General features: G+C 56.8%; 4 protein-coding genes across 4 annotated transcripts; all 4 read right to left on the reverse strand.

Annotated features, from left to right (window-relative positions):
* Positions 1 to 591: 591 nt before the first annotated feature.
* C8Q71DRAFT_132546 (quinon protein alcohol dehydrogenase-like superfamily) lies at positions 592 to 6,278 on the reverse strand. Its single transcript, XM_047916492.1, has 8 exons — positions 6,198 to 6,278; positions 5,460 to 6,051; positions 5,262 to 5,407; positions 5,068 to 5,206; positions 4,967 to 5,018; positions 3,385 to 4,910; positions 870 to 3,333; positions 592 to 812 (listed from the first exon to the last, which is right to left on the reverse strand). The coding sequence occupies exons 2-7, from the start codon at positions 5,952 to 5,954 to the stop codon at positions 883 to 885; spliced, it is 4,809 nt and encodes a 1,602-aa protein (XP_047777420.1). The 5' UTR covers positions 5,955 to 6,051; positions 6,198 to 6,278; the 3' UTR covers positions 592 to 812; positions 870 to 882.
* Positions 6,279 to 6,702: 424 nt separating this feature from the next.
* On the reverse strand, positions 6,703 to 7,065 carry C8Q71DRAFT_710879 (uncharacterized protein; the record flags this gene model as incomplete). The annotated part of the gene is made up of 1 exon (XM_047920773.1): positions 6,703 to 7,065. A coding segment is annotated over one exon (363 nt), but the record flags the coding sequence as incomplete, so codon positions are not given.
* A 4,313-nt stretch (positions 7,066 to 11,378) lies between these two features.
* C8Q71DRAFT_132694 (uncharacterized protein) lies at positions 11,379 to 16,897 on the reverse strand. The gene is made up of 7 exons (XM_047916494.1): positions 16,132 to 16,897; positions 15,943 to 16,079; positions 15,749 to 15,887; positions 15,604 to 15,697; positions 14,029 to 15,545; positions 11,547 to 13,977; positions 11,379 to 11,489 (listed from the first exon to the last, which is right to left on the reverse strand). The coding sequence occupies exons 1-6, from the start codon at positions 16,777 to 16,779 to the stop codon at positions 11,560 to 11,562; spliced, it is 4,953 nt and encodes a 1,650-aa protein (XP_047777422.1). The 5' UTR covers positions 16,780 to 16,897; the 3' UTR covers positions 11,379 to 11,489; positions 11,547 to 11,559.
* An 893-nt stretch (positions 16,898 to 17,790) lies between these two features.
* On the reverse strand, positions 17,791 to 18,690 carry C8Q71DRAFT_767618 (uncharacterized protein; the record flags this gene model as incomplete). The annotated part of the gene is made up of 4 exons (XM_047924221.1): positions 18,633 to 18,690; positions 18,513 to 18,572; positions 18,430 to 18,452; positions 17,791 to 18,371 (listed from the first exon to the last, which is right to left on the reverse strand). Coding segments are annotated over exons 1-4 (463 nt in total), but the record flags the coding sequence as incomplete, so codon positions are not given.
* Positions 18,691 to 19,743: the final 1,053 nt, after the last annotated feature.

A 19,743-nucleotide genomic window follows, 5' to 3' on the forward strand; every position in this document is an offset into this window, starting at 1 on the left:
AGTATGAGCGCCAACTTGTCTCCCGTAGGCAGACTCTGAACACGACCGTTCTGAGAGGGAGGACAGTAGTATATGACGTGCCAACCGCTTCGTCTATGGGTACTGGAAGGACGACTTGTACGTACTCTGACCTAATCCGCGTCACACTCAGCTTACTCCGGACGAATAGGTTCACGACTACGATCGTATGGTGAGTGGTTGTACGCACGAGAGCTGGTTCGGGCCGCAAATGCAGCCCTGACAGACTGAACATCAACATCGGCCCTCCGTACGAGTCCTCGTCAGGACGCTCAGGCCCACTCCCCGAGAAGCAGCTAATGACGACGTGTCTGACGACGGGTCCCCGCGTTCGCGACATGGTACGTTCCGACTCGGTCGCTCAACACCTCTCGCTCATGTTGCAAAGTCTCGGACGACAGGTCCTCGCATCCCGGCTCGAGCACGTGAAGTTCAAGAGCGCAACCTGATGTTCACGTTCGTTTCATGACTAGAGGCATCTGCTTTCGTACTGAAATCGCTATCAGATTGGAACATCGCAATCTGGAGGCTACGCCGTTCTCGCGGCATCTCTTCAATACAAGTCTCGCGTCTGAACGTACATAAGTATGCTCGTAAAGGAGGGCGAGCGGTATCGCGTAATCAAGGTCAAGATCTTCCATGTTTCCACCACAGCATCATCTCGATCGGGGTCTATATACACATGTGTATGCGTTGTAATGTAAGCACCTCCACATCAGCCCATTCAGCCGAATACGCCAATTTGCAGTCCTTCATAGCGGCAGGGCCGAGTCCTCAGACATAGCACACACCATCTGCAGAGTCATATCGCATGAGAGCTGTCCAGGTGCAAATACTACTGCAGGACTTACCATGTCTGCAACTTCACGCCGAACTCCAACATTCTGTCCACGTCGAGCCATGTGCGAACTGGCGGAGGTCGAGACGAACGGGATGCATGCCCATGACTGCAGTCATGCGAGGCCACGACAAGCCAGTGCGATATTCAGGGGGGGTCCAAAGAAAGAGCTCTTCCTGAGGGCCGATGATCCATCCGTTGTATGACATATCGAACCCCGCACCATGCGACTCCCAGAGATCGATGAGGGAGGGTGAGTCGGATCCAGTCACGATCTGGGGTGCATGCGATGCCCCAACGGTCACGTCCCAGATACGGATACTTTTGTCGCGTCCACAGGTTGCGATGTGCCGAGCGTCCGGCGAGAATGCGACTGACCACACTGTACGTGTGTGTCCTCTGAGAGGCGGTAGGACCAGATCACCCGTCTGAACATCCCAGACGCGAACCGCATCGTCCCACGACGCGGACGCGACGTGCTTCCCGTTCGGCGAGAACGCGAGTGACGTGACTACGCCTGTGTGTTCCATACATGACTGCTCGATATGGGTTTGGGGATTCCAAATGCGAACATTACGATGCTCCGAGCGGGAGTCTGGATACGCAAGGAGCTTGCCATCGGGTGACAACGCGACGCTCCCCCCACGCCACTTGTCTACCTCGAGCGGCGGCGCAAACCGGGTACCAGTGTCTGTCTCCCAAACCTGAATGGTGGCATCGTTGAAGCAGACTGCAATGAACCTGCCATCCAGCGAGAACGTGGCGGATTTCAACACGCGATAGTCGGCTTGGGCATCTCCCTCGTAGGGAGCTGACAAGGACATGTCGATGTCCACGACGTGGGCGCACGTCGCCGATTCGACAATCTCAATGGACGACTCCTCCTGCCTCTCCAACCCAAGTGCGATCCGCTTTCCGTCCGGCGAGAGCGCGCATGCACGGCCATCCTTTCCCCAGTATCCCTTGTGTGACCATTCACCAGGGTTGATCGCCGCCTCCACGTCCCACACATTGATTGCAGGGCCACGATGCACACCCGTCCGAGTTGAACAAGATACCAGATTGGTCTTGTTGTCATCCACCAAGAATGCGATGGCTACTGGCCAGCAGCCACAGTCGTGACCTAGTCCCAGCAGCGGCTCTCCGACTGCAGCGCCCGTATGTGCATCCCAGATACAAACAGTTCCGTCTCGCGATGCAGATGCAAGCTGTCTGCCGTTCGGCGAGAACGCGACCACCTCCACGCCGACGTCAATGTGCCCGGACCGCTCGCCAATTGGATTCGTGTGCCCCGTAGTATTCTGGGCTGCATCCCAGATACAGATGTCCCCGTTAGACGAGGTGGATGCAAGGAGGTGACCATCCAGCGAGAAGACGACCGATTCGACGGAGGCTGTATGTCCCTTCAGAACCCGATGACCGGCAAGTCTGCCATGCTCGAAGGACCAGACGCGGACCGTGGTATCAAACGACCCGGACGCAATGAACTTGCCATCCAGCGAGAATGCGAGCGAGCATACTGTCATTGTGTGTCCATTGAGCGGCTGTCCGATTGCATCACCAGTCTCCGCGTCCCTGGCATGGATAGCACCCCCGAGTTCCCCGTACACAACGAATGCGCTGTCTGGTGAGAAGACGGCTGAATTCACGTCTGCGAATTCTTCTACAATTGCAGCGCCAGTCTCTGCGTCCCACAAGGTCAACTTTCCAAGGCCAAGATTGTCACGGGGATATGTCGCAGCGATGCGCTTGTAATCGGGCGCGAATGCAATCAATGAAAGCCCGCCTTTGAGCGCCGATCCTGCCAGTTCAAGCGGTTGGCCGATGGGGTCACCCGTGGCTGCGTCCCATTTACAAATGACAAAGTCACGGCCTTCCGCCATTGTGATACCGGCTGCGGCGACGCACTTGCCATCGGGCGAGAACACAACCAAGCTTACGGATGTGGCATCCGTAGGTACTTTGAGCGACCGTCCAATGGGGTGATCCAATGTAGTGTCCCAGACACAGCCAGTACTCTCGGACCAGGATACAGCGCGAGATCCGTCCGGTGAGAGCGCGAGGCGAGAATGCGGAATGTCAGGTCCCTGCTGCGGCTGGCCAATTGACTCCCCTGTCCTTGCATCCCAGCGGCAGACGTCGCAATCTGCGGCAGACACGATGCACCTGCTGTCAGCTGAGAAGGCTAGTGCTCGATGGTATTGCATATGTAATGTCCGGGAATGCTCGTGTATGTCAAGGAGGGGCAACGGTGTGAGCTGTCGTGCAGTATCCACCTTCAGTCGACGCTCGAGCAGACCGAGATATGCTTGACCGATCTCCGACTCCGGAGGTGTGAACGCGAGAGCCGAGATGTATATGTGTGGGACGCTGTGGAGAATCGGTCTCCGGAAACGAATGAGGAAGTCATACGCATCCTGCAAAATTCGCAGACATCGTGCCAACACGTCCGTGCTGTCCGCGTTTGGTTCGGTTTGCTGGGTGTGGGCTCAGCATGTATCCGCGCAGAAGTATGAAAATGGACACGCCTTGTCCCGGAGCCAGACCTCCAACCTCTTGACCAGTAACGACGCTACCTTTGCGTGATCACAGACACTCAGCACCTCCAGCCAGTATAGGAACTGCTTTCCAAAGAAAGCACAGACATCTTGAGTCGCTTGTTCCTCCGAGATGGACGACATGGTCAGGTGTTCGATCCAGAATCGACACGCGTAAACAAGATACGAAGGGAGGTCTTGACGCGACGGCTGCTTTGCATTGCTAGCGTACGATGTGCCACAACCCGACACGTTGAAGCGAAGGCTAGAGTTCATGATCTCGAAACACCCGAGGAAGAGGTCGCGATGCGTCGCTCCGGTGTCTGCAGCCCATCGCTTCGATCCAGACCGTGTGCGCGTAATGAGATAGTCGGCGAAGGAAGCATGATATGTCGTCACTGGGAGATCGTCACGGTCGGGGACGCTGATGACGGAATGCAAAGCGACCAGTGCACAGCGGACGTATTCAGGGTCAGTGAGGCGTAGCAAGTGCGCGACCTCGGTGACAGAGAGGGGATTGCGCGCGCAGAGGACGGCGTGTAAGCACCGCAGAACCATCTCCGCCTCGGTGCCCTCCGCCTCTAAAGCCTGCTCGAGGATGTATTCGTACATCTTATCGATACCAGTGGGGGCGTTCGCACGTGAGGAGATGAGTATTTGGAGCCGCCTTCCCTGAGGCACTGATACGTTACGCGCTTTGATGTATTTGCATGCGGTGGCCGCGTAGATGAACAGGCCTTCAGAACGATCCGCAAGAGCGCTGATATCCTCTCTGAATGCCCCAACGGTGTCGAGTTCTGCTGTCAGATATCCTCGGATGTCGGCGTCGACGACGTGGCGGTCGATGTCATGAAGCCGCACATGCTTGCGCGAGTCCGAGTCGGGAGGCCCAAACATGTCCCTTAGGCCATCCTCCGGTCGGCTGGTTACGAAGAACTTGAGATGCAGCTGAGGCGCCTGGTCTACGATGATATCCAGGAGATCGTGCGGTGTAGGACCGTTATTGCTGCGAGGCCACTCCAGTTCGTCGACAGCATCGATGACAACGACCGGCGCCGTGTCTGCTGTGGTAAATGCGACCTCGGCGGGTTTAGCGATCAGGACACGGAACTGTTCCTTGATCACAGCTTTCGCGGCATCTGGGTCTTTCTCAAGAGCCTTAGCGACTTCGGCGGCGAATGCGGGTGAATGCTGTGATAGGGTGTATGCAAGTGTGGGGAAGATGGACTTTACATCCCGCTGCCCAGCCTTCCCGCCGCGAGAACAAAAATAGCTGCCTCCGAGGCGGCCTCCTTCCTCCAGCGCAGCGCACACGGTCTTTGCGACGGTGCTCTTGCCTGTTCCGGCTGCTCCGTTCAGGATGAATATCGGTCGTGCATCCGTGTCTTTGCCTTGCCTGTATGCTGCCCACGCACAGATATCGTCCAGCAGTTGAATGCGTGTTTCCTTCGTGCAGGAAGGGATATCAACTGCACTGTGACGCGCGGATACGATCGCGTCGAGTTGCTTCATGAGAACTGCAAGAAGGCATGGGTCAGAGCACGCTGAAGTGAACAGGTATGTAGTTACTGACAGCTCTGACGCTGATCTCGCAGAAGCTTGACCTGCTTCACATGAGCCGACACCTGTATTTTCGCTTAGCAAGTCATGGGCATATGATGTGAGTGAGCTTACGAGGAAAAGCTCTATGGCAGAGTCCACATCACGAAGCTGATCTACGACCGCCTGTTTGTCGGCTGGCGCAAGCACTATGCGTTTAACAATCTTGCGGTCCTGTTTCTTCTGTACGATTTTCTTCACTCCGTCGAGTGTTCTGTAGGTATCTGTTGAGCCAATCATAACACTTATACACGTTCTGTGCTACGTACTCCGCGACCTTGTCAAGATACTTCGTCATCTCGTCTTGACTGCCTGAGGGTAGAGAGTCCATAGACCGATATACTTCAACCATCTCCGCCATGAGGGTAACCTTGTTTGCAATGTGCTCGAAGCTTTCATCCACGTCAACGACCGTCTGATCAAGTAAAGTCAGCGCATGCTGTGGTCTCTACTCCCTGCTGGCGTACCTCGACCCATTCGAGGATTCCCAGCAGACCTCCCACAGCTAGCTTGAGAGGGGTAAATACATCGGCGACCTTCTCCGTGATCTGCAGTGCGCTTTTGAAGATGGCTAGGCCTGCCATCATCCTACTGGGGGACTCAGACGGTGCAGTAGGTTCAACGCCGTCGCCTGGATCGGCAGCCTGGTCGCGTGAGCTGAGAGCATCAGATTCGGAGGTGCCCGCTAGGAAGCGGGCGTCCGGATGCCCGGGCAGCGAGTCTGCTTGCGAGCGCACTGCCTGCAAGGTGGATGTTCTCCGAGTTGAAGATAGGCTTCGCGACCTCGGTATTTGCAGGGAGGGCGAGGAATGCGGCCAGTCCAGGAGAGATGTGAGACGATGAGATCCCTCTGCCATCGAAGCCGGACTCGCAGGTCGCGGGGCTTGCGCGGGCGTAGAGGACTGATGTCGACGGAACACATCGAAAAAGCGCTTCTTTCGGCCATTACGCCTCTCAGTCATGGTGGTTGAGATGGCAAAGCGAAACTGCACAGGAGAGGCAAAGGCGACGACGAGAGTCAGAGGAAGACCTGCGCGGGGACTTCGAGGATGGTACGTGCTGATAACGACTTGTGAGCACAGATTAAAATCAAATACAGTACATGAGTGCTTCCGAGGACACAGAACACGAGACTTAGAACGCGTGGTGCGAAGTCCGCTGCCCATGCGATGTGGATTGGCGAGCAACACCAAGGCAGTACTCACCAGCGAGGTACAGGTGAGCGGTGTTCTCTTGTACTCGACACTCGGTACAGTGGCACGCGCACACGAACACAAAAATTGAAGAAACCAGCAAGCGTCTAGGAACAAAAGTGCAGACGCTCCAACATCAATCTGGCATTGTAGACGCCGAGCAGACCAATCGCCGTTCCTAGTAGATGCACGGTCGCGCGCCGTAGGCCGCACGGCTGGGAGAAAGCTCCCACTGCGGGAGTAACGTGAAAACAGCCGAAATGCCTCCTCCATGCAGCACTCAGTACGCCGCCTCCCATCCCCGGCGCACATACACGCAAGCGGCATGAACTCACCTAGATACCGCCGGCCGAGCGTACCCAACTCTCCCTTGTGTTTCGCGTTTGGTCTACCAGGCGACGGCGTGCTCGTACACAGGTTTCGTCTTATTCTTCGCCGCGCAGCTGTCTGCTCAGCTGTTAATCACCCCCTGATCAGGCCATGAGGACAAGTCCATGAACATGTGGGTCAGCACGGACTACGACTCCGCGTCCGTGAAGGGCTCTCCGAGGTAGGCCGCCAAGTAGGGTGTGACGACTGTCTCGGGCTCGGTCCCGTTCGTGAGGATGCCTTCCATGGTCAGGTTGTCCAGGTCAGGAAACACCGGGCCCGCGAGGTCGCCGAATCGCTGCGAGTAGTTGCCCACGCTGAATCGGTAGCTGCTGAACACGCTGTTCACGCGCACGCCGTGGTCGAGGGAGTTCCGCGAGACGGTGTCGGCGATGTAGTCCACGTACGAGCACGCGGGGAGGCCTTCGATGCTTGCGACGCGTGCGCCCGCAAGCCGAGCCCAGGCGAAGCCGAGCGAGGCGTAGTAGCCAGTGTACTCCGTGCCGCGGAGGAGATGAAGTCTACAAAACCGGGGACGATGTTACTGTAGACGTCTTGAGTGCCTCGACTTCGAGGGAGATCACCGGCGCGGGGAGTAGGTTCTGGAATGTCTCCCAGTAGCAGTACATGTATAGGCTCTTGTGACCGTCATTCAGAATGTTAACCATATCGAGGAGGTCCTCGTTGAAAGCAAAGTCAGACTTTCATGCAGAACATTAGACATGTTAACGTCGCAGATGACGTAAGACTTACCGCGTAGCCTGTGCTCTTAATCCTCACCAAGTCGTCGCGGATGTGCACCGCTGGCTGAACAAACTAGCGCAGGAGGGCCAAATAATAGCGGGCCAAGGTGTAGAAATCGAACACATCCTGGCGCAGATTCCCGTTGAACGGGAAGTAGGGCAGACAAACGCTTGCGTCGCACAGGTTTGCCCATCGATCTTTGCGCATGAGTCTTGGACGCGGGCCTCGTACGAGGAAGCCGCGGGGCTTCCCAGAAGTGCAGATGCTGTAGCAAGAAGCGCGAGATCCGTCATTACGGAGCGCATCGTGCGAGGACGAGGATGGGCGAGTCCGGTACGGGAGAGCCTGAGGATGAGTCGTTGCCATCGCTTGATGCGCACGAGGAGAGTGCGAGCGTGGCCACCAAGGCTTGAGCAAGGCACTTGTAGCATCGCACCGAAGGCGGGCGAGGAGCGGGGCCGTCCAACAGCATGTACAAGCGCACACAAACTGGGCGGCAGCGTCCACGGCGAGCAACACACGGTCACGTGTGCGCGTCCCCGACGTCCAACGTCCAACGCACGCACCACGCCCGCCATCCCGATCGCACCCCGTCGCATACGTCAGCTGCTGTCATGCTGCGCCGCCCCACGACCCACCTGCGCGACGACCATGGCAGCGAACCTCCGACGTCGCGTCAGCCGACGCATCGAGCGACCGCATCCCCTCCCGAGTCTGCAGTCGACCTCAAGGGCACCACTGGCACGACAGGCCCGGAAGAATAGGGGGCGCGCGATGCACTCTGGGCATGTATGGTATAGAGGAATACGGCGTGGTATGCAGTACATGCGGAAGGACCGCTGCCTCGCGAGGTTGCGCAAGGACTTGGATCGTGCAGGTACGCGGCCGTGCAGTGTTCATTACATTGGCGCGTAACATACAGCCAGTGTCCCAAGACTGGTATACAGGAACCCGCTCGACGCGTCTCTGTCGTGGGCTGCTTACCTCCACCTCGCGATCGAGCATGCTCCATCCCGCCGGTCACTGCGCCGTATATGAAGCACGGCCCCCCGCCGTTCAAACGTTCACGTGCGTGTGCTGCTGTCAGTCCTGGGGGATCCACTGGACGCGCAGGCAATGCTCGCGCGGGCCACAGACGATGGCAACACCCCTGCCCGGTTGGTACATCTTGTCATTGTCCATGGTCAACAGCTACCTATTCTCTTCACTTAGCCGCTACTCATCTGCTCGCGTTGCACAATTGCGTCGACCTTCGCATATATACGCGCGCATCGCCCGCTTCTCTGCCCCGTCGATGCTAGCTACCGTGACGCAGTCATCTCCCCCACCATCCAGCGCGTGCGTGACTGAGGAGAGCACTTCCAGGATTCCGGTGGGGCGATGTGAATGCCCTGCAAGCGACCGTCAGTCACGCACCAAGCCGTACTGATCAACAATGGCAGTCAGTTTCGACCCGCCGCTGTCCTTGAAGCTTGACGGCTTACCCTCTGGCTGACAGCTGGATTGCGACGAGCCCGCCGGTCCGTGGATCATGTCAGATCCCTGGCGTCACGTCAGAGAACGATGTCCCACGACCTGCAGCACCTTCGTCAACAGGAACTTATCGGGAGCCAGTCAACGTGTCCTCAAGAGTCCTCGGTTCTGTGTGGTTCAACCACAGTGTGCCAATGGTGAGCATAGGACCTTCACTTTCGCTCTTATTGCCACAGGTTCACCACGGCTCAAAAATGATTGCTAATACTCGTACGCACGAGAGCTGGGTTCGGGCCGCACATTGAGCCCCAGCAGACCGGATATCAGTATCCGTCCTTGGTACGACCCTTCAGCGCGATGTAGCTCTCATCCGTTACGACTCCTATATACTCGCTCGTTCTCCGAAGCGTTTCACATCCGGACGCTCCAAAGTTACATGTATGTCGTTGACCTACTGTTGTGACTGTCTTGGATAACAAAACACGATCGATATCAGGAGCCCCTCGCACCCGAGGCTACACCCGGGCGCCTTGGGGCTCCCGTTCAGCCTCAGTGTCGATAAGTGCACCACGATATACACTGAGGCGGCGGTCGACTTAGAGGAGTACGCTCGTAAGCCCCAGGTCATCCGGCTTCAAGTCTCAGGAGTGCTCCATAATAGCCGCAGCGGCCACGCCAGAGAAGCTTCGCTCACCTGGACAGGCTAGGTTCCATGTACTGATTATGAACGCCGCGGGGGCCGGATGCAGTCAACAGGTTATGTATACCATGTACAAGGTGCTGATCGCGTTTGCTTCCTGGATTGCTTCTCTGACGCTTTCGCGGTGCGCCATTCGTAGCGCGATTGTGGAAAATCATTGTGCGCTATCCTCTGCTGACAGCATACAGCCACGGCATTCCAAAGCACGGCATTCCAAAGCATGGCCTTCAACCCCTCCGGGGACTCGCCAATTCGCGGCGTGTAGCATAAAAATGCGGATGTCCTGCACTCATGTCTCGCAGGTCTCTATATGTTCGGTCCTTGGTCTGATTCTGTGCCCGCAGAGACGGCGTTCATGCTAGACAGATGACATGACTCACCAGGATCGGCCTTGCCAATTCGCGAGCTACGCCGCTATGTCATCGAACGAGAGCATACCGTATGTGTATTGTTTTGAGGAGGGCCTATCATTATGAGAAAGAGCTGAAACGTGATTTACAAGCGAAACATCGACACAGGCGGCGGGTGCTCGCGCGGATGTCGACGTCACGCATCCGGCGTACCTATTCACGACCAAGTCGCCGCTCCTCATCAGACGCCTCGACTATCGCTGCCTGCGAGGGCCAGTCATCGACACGCCTGGTATTCTGGCAACCCCCTACCGAGAACGTGAACACGCTGGAGATGGCTGGGAGCATAAGCACCGTTGAGTACATGCGTGCTATGTTCTGTGGACGCGTACCTTCGGATGCGCGACTCGCAGTTGGTTGACCATTACGTCGGTCATCCCGTTCTCCTCGAGCTTCCCGTTGACTCCCGCTTTGCATGGTGTAGCACGACACCTACATGTGCGCATGACGCCCTCCGAGTCCGCGTTGGTGGCCTCCTCAGATCTGTTCCGACTCCCGGTCGAAAGCTCTACAGTTTCTACGCCGATTATTTGAGTATTGGGTTATCACGGGCGCCGTCTGCTTGTTCTCGAAGACCTGCTTCATTAAGTGGAAACACTTGCACGTACCTGGACTTGAACACGTCAAGCCGGTACTCACCGAAGGTCGTTCACGCGGAGAAGGGCGGCGCAGGCGTGACGTGAACAACATCAGCCGCAAGGGTGAGTTCGCCTCTGCCGTTTTGTGTGTGGTGCCTAACGCTATCACTATGTTCTTGCCGACTCGGAATAGAAGTCGCGCAGCGCGCCGCCTGCGTAGAGCTCGCTCTTTCGAGGAGATTTACGGTCAAAGGGCGCAAGACGAGCGAACCACTGCGTCCGGGTGCCGGGTATCATGGACGGCAAGATTCATTGACAACGACATCGACGTGCTTGAGCGGGAAGGAGGGATGCTAGGGGGAAGGGCTCTACCATGGGGAGTGAGGAAGAGATCGTGAGTGCGCTTGTCTACGGAAGCTCTCCAAGCTTAGTTCGGACCTCACCGCTGCCAGGCGCGACCTTCGCTGGACCAAAGAGTGCGCAGCGGCCCTTGCGAAGGTCGCCAGGTGAAGCGGGAGAATGCGTGCGAGTAGAAGGTGGAGGGGGAGACGCAGACGTGTGTTGATGAGGAGGGCGGGCCCTTGGACGAAGCAGAGTGGATGGATGTCGGTCGGTCGGACCAGCCGACGCCAAACAAGCGGGCAAATCTAACATTGTCAAGCGTGACTGTGGCGAAAAGCCAGCAGGAGCGGGGTCGGATCGATGGTTGGCTGGTATGCGCGATGCCGCTGTATGTCTTGCGCTGTCTATGCTAATTTTGCTCGTGCTGACCGTGCCCTGTTCCTCCGCCAACATGAAAAGCTACGAACCTGCGGGATCTTGGCCGGAGGAGACTGAATATGCTCGTAAAGGAGGGCGAGCTGTATCGCGTGCAAGGTCCGTAACGTCCATAACAGTACTTATCTCGCTCAAAGTCTATATATACATGTGTATGCGTTGTAATGTGAACACCTCCACACCAGCCCGTTCAGCTGAATTCGCCAATTTACAGTCCATCATAGCAGCAGGGCCGAGACCTCAGATGCACGATCTGCAGAGTCAAGCTGCATGAGAGCTGTTCAGGTGCGAATAATACTGCAGGACTTACCATGTCCGCCACTTCACGCCGACCCCCAACACTCTGTCCATGTCGAGCCGTGTGCGAAGTCGCGGAGGTCGAGACGAACGGAATGTATGCCTATTATGATTGCGGTCATCCGACGCCACACTAAGCCAGTGCGATAATCTGGGGGAATCCAAAGAAAGAGCTCTTTATGAGGGCCGACGATCCATCCGTCTTCTGTCATATCGAATTTCGCACCACGCGACTCCCAGAGATCGACGAGGGAGGGTGAACCGGATCCCGTCACGATCACGGGTGCATGCGAGGCCCCAACGGTCACGTCCCAGATACGGATAGTGTCGTCGTCTGAACAGGTTGCGATGTGCCGAGCGTCTGGCGAGAATGCGACTGACCACACCGTATCCGTGTGTCCTGTGAGAGGCGGTAGGACCAGAGCACCCGTCTGAGCATCCCAGACGCGAACCGTTCCGTCATACGACGCGGACGCGAGGTGCTTTCCGTCGGGCGAGAACGCAAGTGACGCCACTGTGCCTGCGTCTTCTATGCCTGACTGCTCGATATGGGTTTCGAGATTCCAAATGCGAACATGCACCGAATAATCGGAGCCATACGCAAGGAGCTTGCCATCGGGCGACAACGCGACACGATCCCCACGCCATTTGTCTGCCTCGAGCGGCGGCGCGACCCGGGTACCAGTGTCTGTCTCCCAAACCCGAATGGTGTCATCGTAGAAGCAGGCTGCAATAAACCTGCCATCCAGCGAGAACGTCACGGTGGCGGATAAGCTGCGATCGGCTTGGGATGACATGTCCAGGTCCACGATGTGGGCGCCCTTCGCCGATTCGATAATCTCCGTGGACGACTCCTCCTGCCCCTCCGACTCAAGTGCGATCCGCTTGCCGTCCGGCGAGAGCGCGCATGCGCGCGTACCATCCTTTCCCCAGTATCCATTGTGTGGCCGTTCACCAGAGTTGCTCGTCTCCATGTCCCACACGTTGATGGCAGGACCACGATGACCGTCGTAGTCCTTCGAGTGGGGCCAATTTGAACAAGATACAAGATTGATCTTGTTGTCATTCACCAAGAATGCGATGGCTATTGGCCAGCAGCCACAGTCGTGACCTAGTCCCAGCAGCGGCTCTCCGATTGCAGCACCTGTATGTGCATCCCAGACACGAACAGTTCCGTCTCGCGACGCAGATGCAAGCTGTCGGCCGTCCGGCGAGAACGCGACCGACCTCACGCCCCCAGTGTGCCCGGGCCGCTCGCCAAATGAATTCGTGTGCCCCGTAGTAGTCTGGGCTGCATCCCAAATACAGATCTCCCCGTTTTCCGAGGTGGATGCAAGGAGGCGTCCATCCGGCGAGAAGACGACCGATACGACGGAGGCTGTATGTCCCTTCAGCACCCGATGACCGGCAAGTCTGCCATGCTCGAAGGACCAGACGCGGACCGTGGTATCCTCTGACCCGGACGCAATGAACTTGCCATTCGGCGAGAATGCGAGCGAAAGCACGCCCTCTGTGTGTCCCTGGATCGGCTGTCCAATTGCATCACCAGTCTCCGCGTCCCGGACATCAATAGCACCACGGACTTCCCCGTACACAACGAATGCGCTGTCTGGTGAGAATGTAGCTGCCGATGAATCCGATGGTGCTGCAATCTCAGCGCCTGTCTCTGCATCCCACAACCCAGTCTTTTCAATCCATTCGAATACTGCAAAGATTCGCTTGCCATTGGGCGCAAACGCAATCGATTCAAACTTGTGGTCGCACGCCGATCCTGCCAGTTCAAGCAGTTGGCCGATGGGGTCACCCGTGTCCGCGTCCCATTTGCAAATGGCGAAGTCGCGACCTTTCGGCATCGTGATACCGGCTGCGACGCACTTGCCATCGGGCGAGAACACTAGTACCACGCTGTCGGATGTGGCATCCATAGGTACTTTGAGCGACCGTCCATTGGGGCGATCCAGTGTAGTGTCCCAGATATGGACGGCACTCGAGTACCAGGCGTCCCAGGACACAGCGTGAGATCCGTCCGGTGAGAGCGCGAGGAGAGGATGCGGAACGTCAGGTCCCTGCCGCGGCTGGCCAATTGACTCCCCTGTCCTTGCATCCCAGCGGCGGACGCCGTCATCTGCGGCAGACACGATCCAACTGCTGTCGGCTGAGAAGGCTATTGCTCGCCTACTGGATTCCCGAGAATGCTCGTGTATCTTCAGGAGGGGTAACGGTGTGAGCCGTTCCGCAGTATCCACCTTCAGTCCACGCTCGAGCAGACCGAGATATGCCTGGCCAATCTCCGACTCCGGAGGCGTGAATGCGAGAGCCGAGATGTATATATGTGGCGCGCTGTTGACGATCGGCGTCCGGAAGCGAATGAGGAAGTCATACGCGTCCAGCAGAAGTCGCAGACATCGTGACACATCCGCGTTTTCCGTGCTTCGAGTGGTTTGCTGGGTGTGGACTCAGCATGTATGCACACCACACCACGTGAACGGACACACCTTGTCCCGGAGCCAGACCTCCAGCCTCTTGACCAGTGAAGAGGCTACATCCGCGTGGTTACAGATACTCAACACCTCCAACCAGTATAGGAACTGCTTTCCGAAGAAAGCCGAGACATCTTGAGTCGCTCGTTCCTCCGAGATGGACGACATGGTCAGGTGTTCGATCCAGAATCGACACGCGTAAACGATCGCGAGATACGAAGGGAGTGCGTGACGCGACGGCTGCTTTGCATTGCTAGCGTATGATGTGCTACAACCTGACACATTGAAGAACAGGCCAGTCTCCATGATCTTGTTACACCCGAGGAAAACGTCGAGATGTGTCGCTCCGGTGTCTGCCGCCCATCGCTTTGATCCAGACCGCGTCCGTGTAGTGAGATAGTCTGGGAAGGAAGCATGGTATGTTGTCAAGAAACCGTGATCGTCGTCAGGGTCGGGGACGTTGATCACGGAATGCAAAGCAACGAGCGCATAGCGGACCTGGTCAGGGGTGAGGCGTAGCAAGTGCGCAAACTCGAGGACAGAGAAGGGATTGGGCACGCAGACGATGGCATGTAAGCACCGTAGAACCACCTCCACCTCGCTGTTCTCCAAGCCCTGAAGAGCCTCCTCGAGGATGTAGTTGTACATCTCATCGATACCAGTGAGAGCGGTCGCGTGTGAAGAAGTCAGTGCTTGGAGCCGCGTCCCCGGAGATGCGTTACGCGCTTTGATATGTTTGCATGCCGTGGCCGCGTAGATGAATAGGCCTTGAGAACGAGCTGCAAGAGTGCTGATATGATCTTTGGATGCCGGAATGACCTTGAGTTCAACCGTCAGATATCTTAGAACATCGGCGTCGACGACGAATCGGGGGATATCATGTAGCCGCACATGCTTGCGCCGTGAGTCTGAGTCGGGCGGCCCAAATGCCTCCCATAGGCCAGCCTCCGGCCGGCTGGTGACGACGAACTTGAGATGCAGCTGAGGTGCCTGATCTACAATGACATCCAGGAGATCTTTCGGTGTAGGACTGCTATTGCTGCGAGGCCACTCAAGTTCGTCGACAGCATCGATGACAAGCACCGGCGCCGCGTCTGCCGTGGTGAATGCGATCTTGGCGGGCCTCGCGATCAGGACATCGAACTGTTTTTTGATCACAAACTTCGCGACGTCTGGGGCATCTTGAAGAGCCTTAGCGACTTCGGCGGCGAATGTGGGTGAATAGTGCGATAGGAAGTACGCAAGTGTGTGGAAAATGGACTCTACATCCTGCTGCCCAGCCTTGCCGCCGCGAGAACAGAAGAAACTGCCTCCGAGGCGGCTTTTCCCCTCCAGCGCAGCGCACACGGTCTTTGCGACGGTGCTCTTGCCTGTTCCAGCTGCTCCGTTCAGGATGAATATCGGTCGTGCATCCGCCAGTGCCCACGTATATATATCGTCCAGGAGTTGGATGCGTGTTTTCTCCGTGCAGGAAGGGATATGCATCGCATCGTGATGCGCGGATACAATCGGGTCGAGCCGCTGCATGAGAGCTGCAGGAAAGAATGTGTCAGAGCAAGCCAAAGTGAGGTAGCCGTGACGGCGACTGACCTAACTGGACCAAGTTGTCCAGTTTCGCATCCGATGACTGATTGAGCGTACGTAGCTCTCCCAACCCCTCAATTTGGCGTACACTGACCAGCATCTGCATCCTTGTGAGCAACGACATCGTATATTCGGGCTGAGACGAGCCTACAAGGAAAAGGTCCGTGGCATCCCCGACAACACGGAGCTGTCGTTCGACCTCGTCGACGTCGGCTGGAGCAAGAGCGATGCGTGTAATGATGTAACGCTCGCGTTTCTCCCGCACGACGTTGGTCACTCTATCGATCATACTGCAAATAACAGTTGAGTCGCATCACAAACCACATGGAAGCGTGGGCTACGTACTCCGCGACCTTCTTAGCGCACTCTCTCATCTCGGCCTGACTATCTGATGGCAGAGACTGGTACTTCTTAAGTATCGTCGTCATGAAAGACACCTTCTCTGCGATGCTCTTGAGTTTTTCATGCACGTCAACGACCGTCTGATGAAGCAAAGTCAACCAATAATGTGGTCTCTAGTGCATGTTGACGTACTTCGACCCAGTCGAGGATTCCCAGCAGACCTCCCACGGCTAGCTTGAGAGGGGGAAAGACTTCGGCGACCCCCTCCGTGACCTCCAGCACACGCTTGAAGACGGCTAGGCCTGTCATCCCCGCTGCAGTGGATTTGACGCTGGGGCTTGGATCGGCAGGCTTGCTGGTTGAGCTGAGAGCGTCAAAATCGGAGGTGCCCGCTTCCCAGTGGACATCCGAATGCTCGAGCAGCGAGTCAGCTTGCGGGCGGACTGCCCGGGAGGTGGATGCTCTCCGAGTTGAAGACGAAGGTGGGCTTCGCGACCTCGGGTCGCCTGAATTGGCAGGCTGGTCGTCGCCTGAACTGAGAGCGTCAGATCCGGGGGTGCCCGCTGGGAGGAGGGTATTCGAATGTTCGAGCAGCGAGTGTGCTTGCGGGCCCACTTCCTGCGAGGTGGATTTCCCTCGAATTGAAGATAGGCTTCGCGACCTCGGTATTTGCAGGGTGGGCGAGGAACGCGACCAAGGCAGGAGGTGTGTGAGAGGATTAGATCCGTTCGACGTCGAAGCCGGTGTCGCAGGTCTCGGAGCTTGCGCGGGCGTAGAGGACTGAGGTCGACGTAAAACATCGAGAAAGCGTTTCTTTCCGCCTTTACGCTTCTCAGTCATGGCGGTTGAGGTGGGAAAGCGAAACTGCACGGGAGAGGCAAAGGCGACGATGAGAGTCAGGGCGAGACCTGCGCGGGGACTTCGAGGATGATACGTGCTGATAACGACTTGTGAGCAGAGATTAAACTCAAACTGACATGAGTGCTTCCGAGGACACAGAACACGAGGCTTCTAACGCGTAGTGCGAAGTCCATTACACATACTATGTTGATTGGCGAGCGAAACCCGAGGCAGTACTCACCAGCACAGGTGAACGATGTTCTCCACCTTGTACTCGACACTCGGTACGCGAAACGCGCACACAAATACGATGATTGGGGTAACCAGCAAGCGTCTAGAAACGAAGGAGCAGACGCAGGCAGACACTCCGACATCAAGCTGCCATTGTAGACGCTGGGTAGACCAATCGCCGTTCTCAGTAGATGCACCGTCGCGCGCCGTAGGCCACACGGCTGGGAGAAAGCTGCGACCACAGAAGTACCGAGAAGACAGCCAGTCTGCCTCTTCCATACAACACTCAGTACGTCGCCTGCCAACCCCGGCGCACATGCATGCAATCGGCATGAGCTCACCTAGATAACGCCAGCTGAACGTACTCGACTCTCCCTCGTGTTTCCCGTTTGGTCTACCAGGCGACGGCGTGCTCCTGCGCAGGTCCTGTGTAAGCAAACCCTCCCGTTGGCGTGCACATTGTACAGGCGAGCGTCGAGGGCCGCACCTAAGCGGCAGACGATTCGGAGCACCTCTCTATCAGCCTCGTCGCTTTTCTCCTCGGCCCGTAGCTCTTCTCTGCACCTGTAGCTTGATGGCGAGCTGTGTGCCAAGTCGTTCAGCAATACAGTCCCAACGGCCATGCCGGCAGGTACAGTCCAACTCGGGCAATCGCGCTCGATCTGCATTATGACATCAGAACCACACAACTGCATATACTTGTGCGGACTCACATAGACCGATCGGAAGATGGGTATAAATGTACATGCAGGATATCACGCAGACAAGCGTTGTGTTGCGGCGTACGCGCATGCACACCGTGTTGTCCCGTTCGACGTCACTGATCAGGGAAACGTGCAAATCATGTCGCACTCGAGGGATCGGACGTCAGCGGCCGGGGTGCCATATCTTGCGAGCCCACGAAGTTGATCTTCCACAGAGCAACCTCCTCCAGATGGGGAAAGGCGCAGATTGTCCGCAACGGCTGTGAGATGTTGTGGAACGTAAGTACACGCCGAACGCCGCAGCGTGTGGACGGACTTACAGTGCGAGAGGTGATCGAAACGCGCGCAACGAAGTGATCAACAGATGGGGATCGGATTCCGGGGGCCAGATGAACAAGTGAGAGGAAACGTTGCTGGATGAACCGTCTGTCCTTCCGTACTCGCTTGTGAACGGCCAACGTGTCTAGATCGAACGCCTTGACCCCGAGCACGGCCATGAGACCCTCCTTCGCGCGCGGTGCGGCGAGAGACATCTTGGCTAGCTTTTGCATAGCTCCCGCGGTAACGAATCTCGATGGCGCGATACAGGTTGGGCATAGCTTGAAGATACCAAGCCGTGCAGACCCGCGCAGCAATTGGGAGTGCTGATTGCTCCATCTCGTTGATGATAAGCCCAAAGACATCGAGCAGTATGCGGGAGAATATAGCTACAGACAGTGGGCGTGAAGAGTCGAATGCCTATGCAAGTGTTCGTGAGATAGGTATACACGAGTGAAGGGAGATAACTGGCAAACGAACCAATAACGCAACTCTCAAAGGCCGAGATACGAGTAGAGGGGGATGCACTGGTGAACAAAGCTATAGCAAGTACTGATCAGACCTACGCGACGGAATGAAACAGAAGATGGATGTACTGACCTTTGGCTCGTGTCTGGGGTACATCTGCCTAGCGCCGTAGAGGATGCAGAGTCAACGGGAGTGACAGTGAGGGTATGGGTAAGAACAGCGGGGAGCCTCGACGACGCCCCGAGGCCATGTTACTGTGAGTGGCAAGCCTCAGGCCCGGGGTCTGTATAGTTGTACTCGTGGGTTTGACGAACCGCACGCCGGCGGCTGCAGTGGGTCGTGGCAGCGGCCCATACATTCGTCGATACACTGTAGACTGAGATGGCGATAAACCTGGGATAAACGCTGATCAGCTCGAGCCGCTACTGCCAATGCAGTGCCCTAACCTCAAAACTAGTCTTGGGCGAGACGCTTCCCGGTACGTCTGCACTCAACGCGTTTGAGTTGCCTCTCGCCCAACGGCGCAGCCTGTCGCTGTGCGACGATTGATTGACATAATCGATGTGACGAGCAGCGTTGAGCCGCAGTCGCAGCCGTACAAGCTAGTGGGTAGATGTCGGTATGTATGCGAACGAAGCACAGAAGATTCACTGACCGGGTACAGAAGTGATCCCGGATAATGACTGGCTGTGTCGAGCGGCGTGTCGACCGACGCGGTATGTTGCGAGGACTTGGGAGGACGTATAGGGCATGATGCGGCTGGAGCATACATATGGACTGGGCGGTATGACGATGCGTTTGAACGCATGATGTTGGCTCTCGCAGTGTCTTCGTCCTTGTACATGCCAGAGCCTCGTCCATCAGTTGTATTTCCACCAATGTCAGGCGCAGCCATTGAGGAGTGTTCAGCTCAGGACGCACAAGACCATTTCAGGGTAGGAATACAGCGCGTACTGAGGGTCTGAGACCATAGTCAGCCTACGGCCAAATGAGCACGATGTGGTGACGCACCTGAACGACAGCACAGTCGACTCCGTCCATATCATCAATCCCATTGCTGGGCTCGCTCGTCCGAGGGAGGTAGAGCACTGACAGGGACCTGTGAGCCTGTCTAGGACAAGCGCGTAGACTGCGACAGCCTTCTTGGATTGCATGCGGCAGGGTTCCCATCCTCCCTGCAAAGCTTCGAGCCTTTGACTGTAGACCCCTACTAGGAGTCGACGGGGATCCGAAAAGACGGAGG

Source organism: Rhodofomes roseus (assembly GCF_022264815.1).
Source record: "Rhodofomes roseus strain CIRM-BRFM 1785 chromosome Unknown C8Q71scaffold_14, whole genome shotgun sequence".
NCBI lineage: Eukaryota > Fungi > Basidiomycota > Agaricomycetes > Polyporales > Fomitopsidaceae > Rhodofomes > Rhodofomes roseus.